Genomic DNA, 16831 nt, shown 5'->3' with positions numbered 1-16831 from the left:
TTATTATTGCTAAATATAATAAAATATCATATTTAATACTAATTTTATTTTATTTATTTTGTATTTTTTTGGGTGGCCCATGCTTTTAAGTGTTAACCTCATATGTTGCAAATTTGTATTATGGAAGGTTAAACATTTAATTTTATTTATCTTGCTTTGTTTTGCTTTGTTCTGTTTTGTTTTATTTTGTTTTTGGTCACCTGTGATTTTAAGCATTAACATTTCATTGCAAATTCGTATTATGGAAGGTTAAACATTTCATTTCATTTATCTTGTTTTGTTTTGTTCCGTTTTATTTTTTGTTCAGTTTTGGGTGACCCGTGCCTTTAAGCGTTAACCTTTTCCCCCGGTTTCATAGACAAGCTTAAGCCTAGTTCTAGACTAAAATGTAAGTCTGAACTGTTTCAACAGAAAGAAGCTTGCACGGACTGACCTTAAATCATATCAGTGCCTTTGTTTTGTCTCAAGATGGACACCAGTAATGTTTTTTCTAAGGCAAGTTTATAAAATGTCTATTATTAAAATGTCTTAATTGAACTATGCCCTAATCCTGACTAAGCCCTGTCTATGAAACCAGGCCCAAATGCTGCAGATTTGTATTATGGAAAGTTGAACATTTCATTTCATTTCATTTATTTTGTTTTGTTTTTGGTGACCCGTGCCTTAAAGCGTTAACCTTATATGTTGTTTTCTTATTTTACTTTATTTTATTTTAGGTGAACCGTGTCTTAAGGCTTTAACCTTATATGTTGCAAATGTGTATTATGGAAGGTTAAACACTAAAATAGTCCACTGTCTATTCATTTTTTTTTCTGAAAGATTAAATAAAAAGTAGCACGTGCAAAGAGGAAATGAAATTTGTGGTTATTTGCATTCCGATTTATGTAAGGCTTGTAATATTTACCCAAAAACAAGAGCAGGCCAACACCTGTCAAACTTAAGAAAGCGCAGGCACACCAATTCCTTAATTCCCAACTTAAGCGTAACTCTGCACGGCTGGTGGAACATATCTGAATGAACACATTCGCCGTACGATCCATTAATCTCACACGTGTCAACTCTGGCCAGGTGTTGGAAGATTTGGCTGCGTCTGCCTTCAGAAAATGGAAGTAACTTTAGTAGAAATGAGTCAGATCTGATGTGAACCACTACTATGCCATACAGTAAGCACACTTTAATAACGTTGCATAAAAAAACACCTTTAATAAGACGAGACAATAAGAGGTCTGAGGAAAGAGCGTTTTGGCGCAGCCTCGCGTTCGCAGTCGATGGCCTGTGAAAGAAGACGGCTGGAATCATGGAGAGCATCAGCCTCCAGCACTTTCACACCCGCGCCGGCCAAAACTCACACACCGAGCGGCCGAACCGGACAATAATAACACTGCTCTTTTTCAGGCCCGCGCTGCATTTCTCACCGCAAGGGCTGTATTTCACTCTCCCGAGCCGACGTTCCTGGCCGATCCTCGCTGAGCTGTGACATTAAGCATGACCGCTCATGGCCGTGCCAGCTAACTCTCGCACTGGGCTCGCAATACACGCCGAACGGCATCCGAAGCGTGTGAAATGGAAAACGGCATGTGTCTAAGTAGGGAAGGACAGATACGCTCTGTACATGTCTGTGTGAGAGAACGGGCCGCAGAAGTGCATACGTGTCCATCTGCGTTCGAGTAGCCAGAGCTCTATTTTTCAATATGCAGATGGCTGACGAAGTTAATTTCCGGCCCGCGGCTGCGAGGAACGGGAGGCCCAAACCTCGGCGCGTGAGGGTATGTGAGCGAGATGAAGTGGGGAAACGCTGAACAGCGGTTCGCCGCCAAACTGCGGACGCGTAAGACAATGCTAATAACCGCCGGGGTTAATTCATTCATATTCATGAGCTGCAGTTCAGGGGGCAGGTGGGGTGGTTTTGGGGGAGGGGGTAGGGATGTGGATTCGGAGAACTGCTTCATGCTGGACGGCCATGACCTGAAATGTTCGGCGAACGACGTGTAGGTGTTGGCGAAGACGATCGCACATGTGATGTGAGCTGATGAGAAGTGACGGGGATTGACCTGTTGGTCCGTATGCTTGCTGGGAGGTCAATCGCGGTGCTAGAATGACTGAGGCCTTACATAAGGGTGTGTGACAGAGCAATTTTCACCGCTGTCTCACACACACACACACACACACACACACACACACACACACACACACACACAGCGCTTCTACTGTTTTGCAACTGTAGTTCACATGTCACCTGTGAAATCATATCTTTAAAGGAGAATACACAAGCTACCACATGCAGTTTAGTTATTAATAATATTCTCATTATTAGTAGTAATAATGATAATAACAATACCAACATAATGTAATATATAAATAACATATACATAATTAGTACTTCTAGTATAACTATAAACAACAACAAACAACCAAATGTAATATTAATGTAATATTTACTAAAAATATCAATTTAAACATTAATATTACATATACGCTGCCCTCCAAAAGTTTGGAAATGCCCTAGAAAAGTGACATGTATATACTGCCATTATTATGTAATCAAAATGAAAATTATTATTGCTGGTCTTCAATGATAATGTCAAGTTACTTTAATGTATTTGCACTAAAAAATGCAATTTTTTTTTATTTTGATGACCTAATATTGGCACTATATAGTCACTTTTCTAGGGCGTTTCCAAACTTTTGGAGGGCAGTGTAAATTAATTTTGACTGTAGAAAATGCTACTACTTTTATACTAATAATAATCAACTGTTTTATTTTTTGTAAAATTTAATATTATAAAATAATACATTATTATAGTATTTAATATTATAAAATATATATTTTATAATATTTAATATCAGATAACACATTAATATTAAGACAATAATAATAATAATAATAAATAACAACAATGTGTATTAATAAAATATTAAATATAAATAATAATAATAATAATAATAATAATAATATTAACTAACTTGCATAATGAATTGTTACTGCTACACATGGGCGACATTTGACTCTTGAGTCAGGGGGGGGCAAGAAAAAAAAATCAGATGTAAGCATTAAAACAGTGCCCTACGGTATTGCAGCACATCAAAGCAGTCAATTAAAGCGCTGCACTTCAGCCCGGGCCGATGGGCCCTGACTTTTTTTTTTACACCCCAGGGCTACGGCTTCGGGCCAATTTTCACGTCATAGTTCAGACCCGGGCCAGCATCGGGCCTGTTTTAGGCTTCTCCTTATTTTCATAATTTAGACATCCATCAATTATGGTGAAGAAAAAAAATGCCGCGCTGGTGGAAAAAACACGGAAATTCACTTTCACTTTCACTTTTGAGACCGACTCAGACACCGTTTAGTGTGCTTTAGCGCAGCTGAATCCGCGTTCAAGCGCACACAATAGGCTAAAACCTTCCCCAAGCACCGGCAAAAATAAATAACAATGAATGTGTCGAGGAAAGAGTAAGGACATAAATGAATTATTTATTAATTAATTTGTGTATTCTGAGTCAGTGTGGCAAAGATCCTGACTCGCAATCTCCTTTTTGGACGCGCCTTTAGAGAGAAATTCATCTTTACTGATTACATGAAAGAGTTTGTGCTTTTGATTTGTTTTATTTCGTTAAGTAATAATTTAAAGCTTTCTATAAATGTATTTATTATGTCTGTGAGGCATGCATTTCGCTTCATTTTGTTAAGCACTCCTGTTCAAGAACCAGACGGCAGAAAGCACATAATTTTTGTTTTCTTTATTTTATAAAAATGCTGTAACGTTTTTTTCGATGTATTACTCGTACTTTGTGAGCAAAAATGACGGATAATTTTAAATTGCTTCCAATGAAAAAAATGCAAGTGATTGCGCTGGTGCCTCGATGTCCTGCAAGCTTTAGCTTCCACTTTCTGCACAAACTATGCGCATATAGCGCACATTTATCTGTAACTTTTACATACCATTGTTTTATACTTGAACTGTTTTATATCTATAGATTTCCTTTTAGGCAAGTCGTGATGATTTGAGAAGGCAAACTGATCAAACAGACTATGATCAGTCTTCCGCTGGGCACTGTTCGGTAAATATATATATATATTTAACGAATAAAAAATGCTCCAAGCGTTTTTCTAAATTAGCTAAATAAAAAACGAAACTAAATATAAACATTTTGCCATTACATACAAAACTGAACTATTTTATAGCTGAAACAGTAAGTTGTTTTGGGAGAAGGGGAAAATATATTTTTATCCCGTCTATTGCTTCACCGTTATTTCGAGAATAAACCCAGCGTAAATATGCAAATGTCACTCCCAAAACATATCAGCTTGCATGTGCCGAAAAACGAAAGTTTCATACAAATTCTAAATGGATTATAGCCTGGAAAGTGCAAAGCACGCTCCCCTTATTATCACTAAAAGTTCATAGAGATCTCACAAAATTCCTTATAATTAATAAAGCTCTCTAAACTACACAATTAATATTTTATTTACATCGCGTCTACACTCATAAGATGATTCATGAGCGCACAAAACGGCACTTAATAAAAACCGATCAGGCGCTTTCAGCAGTGAGTGAATTCTGACAAGTGTTTCTAATTGTTCGGAAACAACAGATATGTCTGTGATTGGTTACATTGCTCAACGCTGCAAAAACACGTTGGATAGTTTGCCAGATCTTCAATTGCTTTGCTTTCGTTTGAGGGTTATATAGCACCGTCTAGTTCCCAAGTACAACCGAGCCTAAGCTTGGCTAAAGCAGTTGCAGCGGGGCTGTCGAGGATTCCATGACTAACCACAGGGGGGGCAACTGCCCCCCCTTGCCCCCCCCTATTGTCGCCCATGCTGCTACATATCTACTATTATGAAGAAAAATAATTATTATAACAATAGCAAACAATTACATGCAGCATTAAACACAATATTAACATAATATTTATTAAAAGTATTACATTACAAATTAATATTAAATAGCAATGAATATTAATTACAAAATGCTGAAAAATGCAATTAACAGTACTAGTAGTAGTAATAATAATAATAATAATAATAATAAACGTAGTTATATTTATATAATATTTACTAACAGTATTAGATTGTACATTTATATTAAATATGGTTATTAATTGCTGTTTATTATTATTACTATTATTATTATTATTATTATTATTATTAATAATAATAACAACAACAATTAACAGTTATATTTATATATTTACTAATAGCATTAGATTGCACATTTAGATTAAATATGGTTATTAATTGCTGTTATTAATAACAAATACAAGCATATTATTATTATTATTAATAATAATCTTACTTAATAAAAATACTAAAAATATTTATATACCATTTACTAATAGTATTAGTGTACATTTATGCTAAATATGGTTATTAATTGATATTATTATCATTATTATTAATAATAACAATATTATATATATATATATATATATATATATATAAAATATTATAATAACAATAATATTATACTTATTTAAATATTAATACAAATATTTATATAATAAACAATAGTATTAGAGCGTACATTTATGTCAAATATGGTTATTTATTGCTCTTATGAATAACTAATATATTATTATTATTACTATTATTATTAATAAACTTACGTAATAAAATAATAATAATAATAATAATAATAATAATAATAATAATAATAATATGTATATAATATTCACTAATAGTATAAAAGCATACATTTATGTTAAATGTGGTTATTAATAATAATAATAATAGCTGAATAATTACAATTATTGTTATTATTATTGTTTTTTATTAACTGCTCTACATTCAATGCATTTTTGGTCTTAAACGTTCCAGTTAAAACTAAAACAGAGATAAATAAACATATCTGTAACAGCAATTCAATTTGCCGGTGTATAACTGACAGAGGGCCGCTTTGAACACTTTATGGTTGAGAGTCATACCAATAAAAATGTTGATACTGTGACAACCCTAAAACAGACAACTAGTGAACTTAACAGGGAACAAGAGGACATTGATGAATTTCATTGGCTGTACATGAATGTGTGTGTGTGTGTGTGTGTGTGTGTGTGTGTGTGTTCGTGGGTGTTCACCTTCTCAGCCAGGGCCTCCTCCAGCGTGGTGAGGGCCGTGTCCGTGTTTGAAGTGTCGGCCTGCAGGGATTTGACGCGCTCCTTCAGGCTGGTCATCTGCTTCTCCTTATCCTTCAGCTGCTCCTGCAGGTTCTCAATCTGCACGGAGAGAGAGAGACAGTTTTACGACATCGACCTGATCCAGATGAAGACATATCTATTAAAGCACAATAAACAACATTTACTCACACTTAAGCTCAGAGTAGACTAAGTGAAGCCATTTTTCATGCTATTTTCAGCACGTGCGCTTACAGCACTCCATATGCAACAACATTAGGAGTGGGGGGAGGGACGGATCGGTTAAAAACAATCTATTTTTTTCCGCTGTTCAGCTGAAAATAAATAATGACCTCATTAGAAGCATATTCAGAACTAATTCTCTTCATAAACTTTCCTTATCTGCGTGCGCGGCTGGCGTGTGCGTGACGCCGGGGCTGATGAATGACACGGCAGAGATGGGCATTTCCACGTTTCGCTCCATTCATCATGTCCCGACAGCTCAATGAAAAGACTGACTGTTCCTGTCCACCGTTTCACATTCAATTAAACGCTGACGGATTTGATAAATAGTTGCCGTTTTTGTTTCTTTTAGCTGCTTTGAAACAACCTGCCGTTGATGGAGCCGCTCTCTGTGCAAACACATTTTATCAGCAGGCCTACCTCCACTGTTTAGAGGAAAAGTTCTCGGGCTGAACTAGATGAAGAGAAAATCTATGGTCTTTGATATGAACATAATTGATTTAAGACGTATTTTTTGGAATGTTGGCAACAGATGTTTTGTTGCTATGACTGGAAGAAACACTATTGCAAAACATCAGTAATTTATGCACATTCAAATATTCAAATTAAAAATAAATAAATAAAAATATTGGGTCAAAATATTGAGAATTATTCAAATTTTCTAATAAATATTTTTTGATTTTTATAATATTGATTATTCTAAAATAGTATATTTTATATTATTTAATATTAGAGCATACATTTATACAAAATATGCATTTTAATGGTTAATAATAGTAATTATAATAGTAACAACAATGACAACTTAGTGAATTATTAATAAAATATTTTTAATAAAATAGATTAATAAAATAGATTTTTGGTCTGCAAATTTTTAGTTTATAAATTAGTTATAGTTATTATATATATATATATATATATAAATTTTCAAGACATTTAAAAATAATGAAAATTATTAAAAATTTTAATTGTTAAAAATAACTATAACTAATTTATAAACAAAAAATTAGCAGACCAAAAATCGTCCCTTTTGTCCATTTATAAAATATAAATATATAATTCTACATAACATATATTTACTATATTTTTTGTTATTCTTAAAATTATTCATGTTACACGAGATTTATATTTAACAGAGTAGTGATTTTTTTTTTATACCTAGTTATTATAAACCACTATAAATCACATACAGCAGCATGTTATATTATATTATATTATAATATATAATATATTATTTACTGATGTTTTAAGACTTAATAAATAATATGTTTTAAGAAATAATAAAAAATAATGAAAATAATTTATTTCTAATTATCAAAAATACTAAAAAATAAAAAACATTTTTATTTATAAATTTCCTCATTTAAAAAGGATGAAAATAATGAAAATAACTAACTACAGTTAGTATAAATCATTGTAAACCACATACAGCAACATATTATATTAAATTATAATAATTACTCATGTTTCAAGACATTTGAAAAACACAAAAAATAATGAAAATCAATTATTTTTTAGTTATCAAAAACACTAAAAAAAAACTAAAAGCAGACCAAAAATGTTTTCTTTCTTTCACTTAAAAAATATAATATATAATTCTACATAATAAATATAATATTTACTATATTTTGCTATTTTTTTAATGTAATATTCATGTTTCTCGACATTAAAAAAAATATACTTACTCCTGTTTCAGGACATTTGAAAAAAAAATTAAACTTATTTAACTTAATTAGCAGACTAATTTTTTTTCCCTTTTTTTCCATTTAAATATAGTTATTTTATATAATATATCATATTTATAATGTATTATTTATTTTTCACAATATTAATAAAAATAATTACTCGTGTTTCGAAACATCAGATTTTTTTTAATTAAATTAAAATGTAAAAAAAAATGAATTTATTACAAACCAAACAAAATTAACCGACTAAAAATCTTTCTACATCTTTTCTCCCATTGCAGTTTCTCTTAAAACAAATGTCTCACTCATTAAGTACCTTAACTGACTTTAGAAGCTTTTTTTTTTATTATTCAGTGTCGGCAAAAAAGTGAGAGAAAACTCACAGCGGCGTAATCTGGTTTCCGACCCCGACCGCCGAGAAAGATAAAACCGCGTCGACTTATGAATTTAATTAAAAGGCTGAACGTTTTGGCAAAAGCGATTACATGGATAACAAATGTAGGCAGAGAGGAAAAGTGAGAAGAAACTCTATAACGAATTTGCCCTGTTTGCCTCATATAATAAAAAAGTGAGGCAGGGTTTGTTGTTTTAAATCATTTCAGACATGTTTGGACAGATGTCGAGGTTCGTCTAGTTTTAAGTTGAGCGAAGGGAAAAAAGGAACTCATGCTGATGGGTCCTATGAAATTGTGGGAGATTTTTTGCGGTTCATTAATCAAACACACACCTGACAGCTCCACCTGTCCGACGACACACATTCGCACACACTTCACCTTCTTCCCTTTCATATAGTCTGTGGTCTTATCAACATTTTAAATAGTTTTTTTCCATTTTCAATTTTTAAGTTGTATTAATTTTGTTGTGGCATTTTGCAATAGTTTGTTTATACAGTATTTTTCTATAACATTTGATTTATTTTAAGGTTTTATTTATTTTAGTACATAACGTTAAACTAATTAAAATTACAAATGCTGTCCTGGTAAATAGCTGCAGTGAAACATTTTATTTTATTTCATATATTTTATTTTAATTTTTTATTTTATTTATATTATTTTTTAAATTTAATAACATTTTTATTAATTCATTTTATTATTTTTTTTTATTTCAGTTTAGTTTAATTTAGTTAACATTTATAAAGCCGTTCATATTTTTTATGATTTTTTTTTTATTTCAGTTTAGTTTACTTTAGTTAACATTTTTTTATTAATATTTTTATTTTATATATTAATTTAATTTTATATTATGTTATTATGTTTAAATTTTATAATAATTTTTCTTTTTAATTTCAGTTTATTTACTTTAGTGAACATTAATTTTTATTTTATATTTTTATTTTATATTGCATTTTATATATATATATTTTTTTTTTTCAGTTTAGTTTACTTTAATATTTATTTTATTTTATATTTTTTATTTTATTTTTTATATTTTTATTTTATATTTTTATTTGATTTATTTTTTATTTTTTTATATTTTTACTTTATATTTTTATTTGATTTATTTTTTATTTTTATTATGCTTTTTTAGTTTAGTTTAGTTTTTATATTTTTATTTCAGTTTAGTTTAGTTAACATTTATTTATATATATATATATATATATATATATATATATTTTTTTTTTTTCATTTTATTTATTTATTTATTTTTTTCAGTTTAGTTTACTTCAGTTAACATTTATAAAGCCCTAATTAATCAAACACACACCTGACCGCTCCACCTGTCCGCAACACACTTCACCTTCTTCTCTTTGATATCGTCTGCAGTCGCCCATGACACCCGCTTGTGTAACGCAACCTGATTACGCTCCTCTGCCCCATTACCCAGCATCCCCAGAGTTTCGGGTTACCCCGTGCAGCTTCGGCCAGCTCATGAATATTTCATAGCGCTCGTATTATGCTTGTGCAGAGTCATATGATAACAGCAATTATATTTCGGAAAACAATCAGCGCATTGAGAGGGAAAACTGCAATCCTGTGTGGAGCTAATGGAGGAAAAATGCCTTCATCTTCCTCGTAAAGAGTAGACGGACATGCAGATCTAGATTACAATGATCCATGTCAAGCCAAATGATGATTACGTTCAAATAGGAGACTATTAAACATAAAAAAGTGCATGTTGGGCTTCTCAGAGAGCATTTAAACTGGAACTGGATGACCTGGTATCTAAAATTGAGGGAAGAAGAGTGTGTAGATGGACACACACTCACTCCCACAAGCTCTTCTGCCCTGTTTCTGGTTTCAGAAAATACGATAAAAGACGAGACGAGACAAAAAGAGCAGACTCCCGTCACAGAGATCCAAACGCATGGAGACTTAAAGGGATTTTTGTGTGTGTGTGTGTGTGTGTGTGTGTGAGAGAGAGAGAGAGAGAGAAAGAGAGGGAGGGGGCTGTCTGAATTATTAAAGAGTGTTTTGTTTCACTTAGTGATCTGCTGCTTGTCAGTGTGGTGTGAGCTCTGGAAACAGACAGAGAGGCACACGACACACAACAAGACAACAGACGAACACACACACACACACACACACAGAGAGCAGAGAGAGTGAAAAAATGTGAGCGTTTACAGCGGGTTGCATCAGAATTGTATGCAATGTGCAAGCCGAACAAAACAACATGTCAAACCCACGGAGTGGAGCGACGGGAGGGGAGATCATTTCTGCAGATTTTCGGCAGATGGGTATTAAGAAAGGTTATGCTGGATGTGTAAGAGAAACTGTTTGCTGGATGTTGTCCAGCGCTTTTTATTAGAGGGTTTGTTGGAATTCTTCATGGCACTATTTTAGTATAATTGAGATAGTATTATAATTTCTATTAAAATTTTAAATCAGTTTTTTGCATTTTTAATTTTCTTTTGTTTTATTTATTTTAAGGTTTTATTTATTTTAGTACATTAAGTTAAACTAATCAAAATTACAAATGTTGTCCTGGCAAATAGCTGAAATAAAGCATTTAATTTAATTTAAATTCATTTTATATTTTTTTTTTCTTCATCATTTCATTTTATTACATTTTTACGTTTTTTTTTTATTTCAGTTTAGTTTACTCTAGTTAAAGTATTTTATTTTATTTCATTTTTTTATTTTGTTTATATTTTTATTTTATATTTTATATTTATTTTTTTATAATTTCATTTTATTATGTTTTTTATTTATGTATTTTAATTTCAGTTTTATACAGTATATGTCTATAAAATCATTTATTTTAAGGTTTATTTATTTTAGTACATTAAGTTAAACTAATTAAAATGACAAATGTTGTCCTGGCAAATAGCTGACATAAAACATTTAATTTAAATTAATTTATTATTTAATATATTTTATTATTTATTTATTTATTTATTATTATTTTTTTATTTAAGTTTTGTTTACTTTAGTTAACGTTTGTTTTATTCTAAATATTTAAAAAAAATCAGTTCTATACAGTATATGACTATACATTTTTATTTATTTTAACATTTTATTTGTTTTTGTGCATTAAGTTAAACTAATTAAAATAACAAATGTTGTCCTGGCAAATAGTTGAAATAAAACATTTTATTTTATTTTATGTTTTTATTTTATTTTATATTTTTATTTTATTTTTTCAGTTTTGTTTACTTTAGCTAACATTTCTTTTATAAGTACCAAAAATGTAATGTTTTAATTTCTGTTTTATACAGTATATATCTATACATTTGTATTTATTTTAAGGTTTCATTAATTTTAGTACATTAAGCAAAACTAAATTGAAATTGCAAATGTTGCCTTGAAAAAATAAAAACAAATTATTAAAAACTTGATGTTTTATTTAAATTGAATTTTATTTTTTTTTATTATTTATTTTATTTGAACTATCAAAAAAGTTTGTTTTAATATCAGACTTTTTTAATAGTTTTAATGGTTAATAATTTAGTTAAGTGTAGTAACCCTGTTTCTTGATTCATTATTTCTTTTATTTTTGCAGAAGATTATATAATAAGTTATTTGCTTATAACTTTTTAATTAAATTTAATATAATATTACTGGACTACATCTTAAAGAAAATAAAAATGTTGTGTTTATTTCAATGTGTTAATTGTATTTATTTATTCACTCAGAAATTGCTGGCAAATGTTACAAATAATTATAAATTAAATCCAACACCATTTTTTCCCAGTGTAATCGACCCTATTCATGATTTCCTATGTTCACACGCAAAAAATGGTGTAATACATAATACACGGTAATAATACATTTAACAAACAATTGCACATACATAAATAAATGACTTTAATAAATACATTTTTAAAAGTAGTTTTAAGTCTTTCAAACCAGTCTGCAGTCTGTTTTTGCTCAAATAAGAAAACAATGTAAGTGCAAATCAATCTTTCATGTTCATTTATTTATTTATTTATAAATAAATAAGTAGCCAATTTGCATGAGGGTCCTGATCCACCTGTCAGGATTTATTCAGAAACACAGACGTGAATCCCGTGTCACTGACGAGCGGTTTGTTGAAGCGGAATGGGTGGCGTCGAACACGCGCTGCTCAGTAATGCAAATGAGTGTGAGGAGTTTGGCACCTGAGTGGGTGAGACCTGACAGGTAAGTGGCACGACGCCAGTCTTTGTGTCTGCAAACTCCCACACACCGAAAGAGATTTTCCTTCATTTTGAAAATTGTCAAAATTTATATTCCGCCTTTGATCACCATATGTTAGGGGTGGCACTAAACTAGTCGATTAGTTCTGGTACCGGTCGACGTGCCAGGGCTGTGTCGACTAGTTATGGATCACATGACTTCAGCTGCACTCCTTTGATACGAAGTGACAGCAGGAGGAAAATTCTGCTGTGTGACTGTGAGTCATTAGTTTTATATAATAAATTGCAGTGGACACATTTATTTGGATTTACTTAAAAGTTCAAGGTGGCCGAAGTTTTACTGCTTGTAGTTAAAGCGCTTTAAAAGGCATGGATTTAGAGATGTAGTTTAGATTTAGAGAGTTTTACTGTTGGCCTGCATGTCTAAAAGCACCACCGCTATAAATACTAAAGCTAAAACTTTAATATTAGTTACAATAATTTTGTTTATTGCAATTACTGAAATCTAATTTATTATTGTTATTTACTAGATATGAACGTCATTCAAAAATAATAACAAAAAAGTAACATCATTTTTTATATAGATTTTATAAGCATAAGGGACAATATTTTTTCTGATACAAATTAATACCTTTATTAAGCAAGTACGCATTAAATTGACAATTTATGATGTTACAAAAGATTTCTATTTTGAATAAATGCTGCTCTTTACATTTTTGGTACTTATAAAACAAATGTAAATGCTTTAATTTCAGTTTTATACAGTATATGCCTGTAAAATTGTATTTATTTGGAGGTTTTATTTATTTTAGTACGTTAAGTTAAACTAATTAAAATTACAAATGTTGTCCTGGCAAACAGCTGACATTAAACATTTTCTTATATATATATATTACCTATGTTTTGTTTTGTTTTATTTTATTTTTTATTGTCCTGGCAAATGGCTGAAATAAAACATTTCATTTTATTTTATATTATATATTTAATATTTTATTTTTATTTTATTTTATTTTTTCAGTTTTGTTTACTTTAGCTAACATTTGTTTTATAAGTACCAAAAAATATAATGTATTAATTTCAGTTTTATACAGTATATGTCTACACAGTTTTATTTGTTTTAAGGTTTTATTTATTTTAGTACATTAACTTAAACTAAATAAAAATTTATTTTATTTCATATTATTTAATTTTATTATATTAATTTTTTTTATTGTCCTGTCAAATAGCTGAAATAAAACATTTAATTTAATTTTATATTATATATTTAATATATATATATATATATATTAGGGCTGTCAAAATTAACGCGTTAATCGCGCGTTAACGCAAATTCATTTTAACGGCACTAATTTTATTAACGCGCGATTAACGCAGCGCGCATTTCTGTTTGACCCACTACCTAGCCCATAGTTAAAGAAATGGATGCAGTGCTGCCAACCTAGCGAAAAGTGTCTAGCAACAATACATAAACACATAATTGGACAAACCCAATATAGTTTCTGAGGCTCTTCGGTTTTGCTGAACGTGCGTGAGGTCTCCCAATGAATGCGCGCGCACCTCCCTCTCTTCATATCTGCGTCTGCTCTGTTCAGCGAGCGGCAGTGGAGCAGCGCTTTCGGTTAAAACAGATGATATGTTCATTCCAGTGCTTGAAGTGGGCCGGTACGCAGGTACTTCTGTATTTTATCCTTTTGCGTACACCGGCACTTCTGCCATATTTAATGAATGCAAGCGGAGTCGGGCTACGTTAGGATTGTTGCTGTGGGGTTGATGCGTAAAGCCACATACGAGTATGCACGCGAAAACGGCGTATTAAATGCACGTCAAACACATGCATAATTGCATATCATATGTACGCCAAAGTTAATTTCAGCTTGTTAATAGCACGCCAAATAGAAACAGAAAGTCGTGCTAGTGCGCATTTGCATGAGACCAGGCTCTCCAATCAGTACATTATAACCAAAACAATACATTAAAACATAAAAGAAGCAGGTTTTTGGGATCACATAACTTTAAATGGCTAAACACCTAAAAAGTCAAAGGATCCTGAAGGCATTCAAACAGGAAGTTAAAAACAACGATAATAATGCAGGGAATAGTGACTTATGTCCAGATGCCGGTAAATGATTCTTTTCAGTGATTGAATCATGATCATAATTCAGGATTTTTTTTCAGTTATTATTTCATATTACTTTGGTTGTCTGATAACAGAAATATTACATCAAAACAATGGAAACAGTTTTGTTGAGAACTTGGCTGCATCAAATGACAGTATGTGGGCACCTAGAGGCAAACAAATGTAATAATAAACGTAGATTTTGCATGTTCAGAAGAAGTGAGCTGCCCTGTCCTGCAAATAATGTAAACAGGCTTGTGTAAGTAAATTGCTCAGTGCAAAGAAAGAGAAGTAATGGGAACCTGGTGTTTCTATGTTCTTTTTTTCATGTGTCTAATAGACATGAACAAGTTATTTGAAAAACATCTATGACATTTGAAACAAGTTAGTCTAGTCAAGTATGGTTTCACTGATAATAAGCACATATTTGCTTAAAGCATCCATGCCAATGTTGATTAGAGTATTAAAAACTTTAAAAAGTGTTAATTTAAGGTACATTTAGAACAGATAAAAATGTGCGATTAATCGCGAGTTAACTCAAGACAACCATGCGATTAATCGCGATTAAAAATTTTAATCGATTGACAGCCCTAATATATATATATATATATATATATATATATATATTTTTTTTTTTTTTTTTTTTTTTTTTTTAGTTTTGTTTACTTTAGCTAACATTTGTTTTGTAAGTACCAAAAATTTTTGTTTTAATTTCAGTTTTATACAGTATATGTCTACACATTTTTATTTGTTTTAAGGTTTTATTTATTTTAGTAGATTAACTTAAACTAAATTAAAAAAAAATTATTATATTATTTATTTATTTTTATTTTAGTTCAGTTTAGTTTACTTGAGTTAATATTTATTTTATTTTAAGTATAAAAAAATGTTTTAATATCAGATTTCGGTTTTTTGGTGTTTATATATATTTTATAAGAATTCACTGCTAAGTAAATTCAGCATCACATTTTATAATGTGTAAAATAAATAATGTCACAATATTACTATATTTACTGTGTTTTTTAAAGCTTTATATTATATATTGCATTTCACAATGTTTAAAAAAAGTTAATTTAAATAGTAATATGTCACAATATTACTCTTTTTACTGTGTTTTTTTAAAGCTTTTTTTATGTATTAATTTATTTATTTTAAATATATTTAATAAGAATATATTTTTTTTTTGAATAAGGGACCATATTTTTTTCAGAATACAGAGTATTCATAGAGTAAAATATATATATATATATATATATATATATATATATATATATATATATATATATATATATATATATATATATTATATATATGCATATGCATTTGTGAACAAAAATTAAATGTAAATGTTAAAATGTATTATTTTATTATTATTTATTATTTAAAACATATTTAATTAAAATATTTATAATTACAAAATATTGTAATTTTTTCATATATTTAAATAAAATCATGTTAATATACAAATTAATGCCATTATTGAGCAAGGTCACTTTAAATTGGGAATTTATTTTGTTACAAAAGATTTCTATTTTGAATAAATGCTGTATATGAAATATTATACAAATGCTGTATACAAAAATATTAAATATTGATAATAATAACTGGATACTAATGACTGGAGTAATGATCCAGAGTGAATTTAGCTTTACAAAGAAAAATGTTAAAAACATTTACATAAAAAAATGTGTAAACTTAAATGTTTGCACAATAACAAATAAGGGTCCAGTTACTGCAATAAAAGTACTTTATAACCACTAAACCATTTAGACTTTATTGTAACAACTTGCACTTTATTTTTTTGTCTGTCACTGCTTTTATTTGCATTTTTATAATGTGTAAAACAAACACATTGAAGCACTTTGAAATTGAACGTCTGAGTATGTGAGAGAGAGAGACACAAAGATGTGGAGGAGGAAGTGTCGATTAATTAGAAACTTCTGTAGAACTTCTTTCCCCCAATTAAGTCAAAAGCAGAGAGGATCTTTCTCTCTCTCCCTCTCTTTCTCTCAGACTGTTAGGGGCTTAAGACTCTCTGCCTTTTGATGTGGGGTTTATCATTATTTTAACACAAGGCACTTATTAGCATGCGCCCTCTTAAAGCCCTGCTCTCTCAGTCTG

The 16831-nt window shown here is 30.1% G+C and overlaps 1 protein-coding gene across 1 annotated transcript in view; it reads right to left on the bottom strand.

Moving 5' to 3' along the window:
- Positions 1–16831, bottom strand: part of erc1b (ELKS/RAB6-interacting/CAST family member 1b) — a 226103-nt gene that overhangs the window by 189384 nt on the left and 19888 nt on the right. The window contains exon 2 of the mRNA XM_073837702.1: positions 6076–6213. Coding sequence (XP_073693803.1) covers positions 6076–6213 — 138 coding nt within the window. The remainder of the gene's footprint in view (positions 1–6075; positions 6214–16831) is intronic.

Source organism: Garra rufa, chromosome 4 (genome assembly GCF_049309525.1).
Source record: "Garra rufa chromosome 4, GarRuf1.0, whole genome shotgun sequence".
In the NCBI taxonomy this organism is placed as follows: Eukaryota; Metazoa; Chordata; class Actinopteri; order Cypriniformes; family Cyprinidae; genus Garra; species Garra rufa.
The sequence above is the reverse complement of the archived record's forward strand: the minus strand, read 5'-3'. Positions and strand labels throughout refer to the sequence as shown.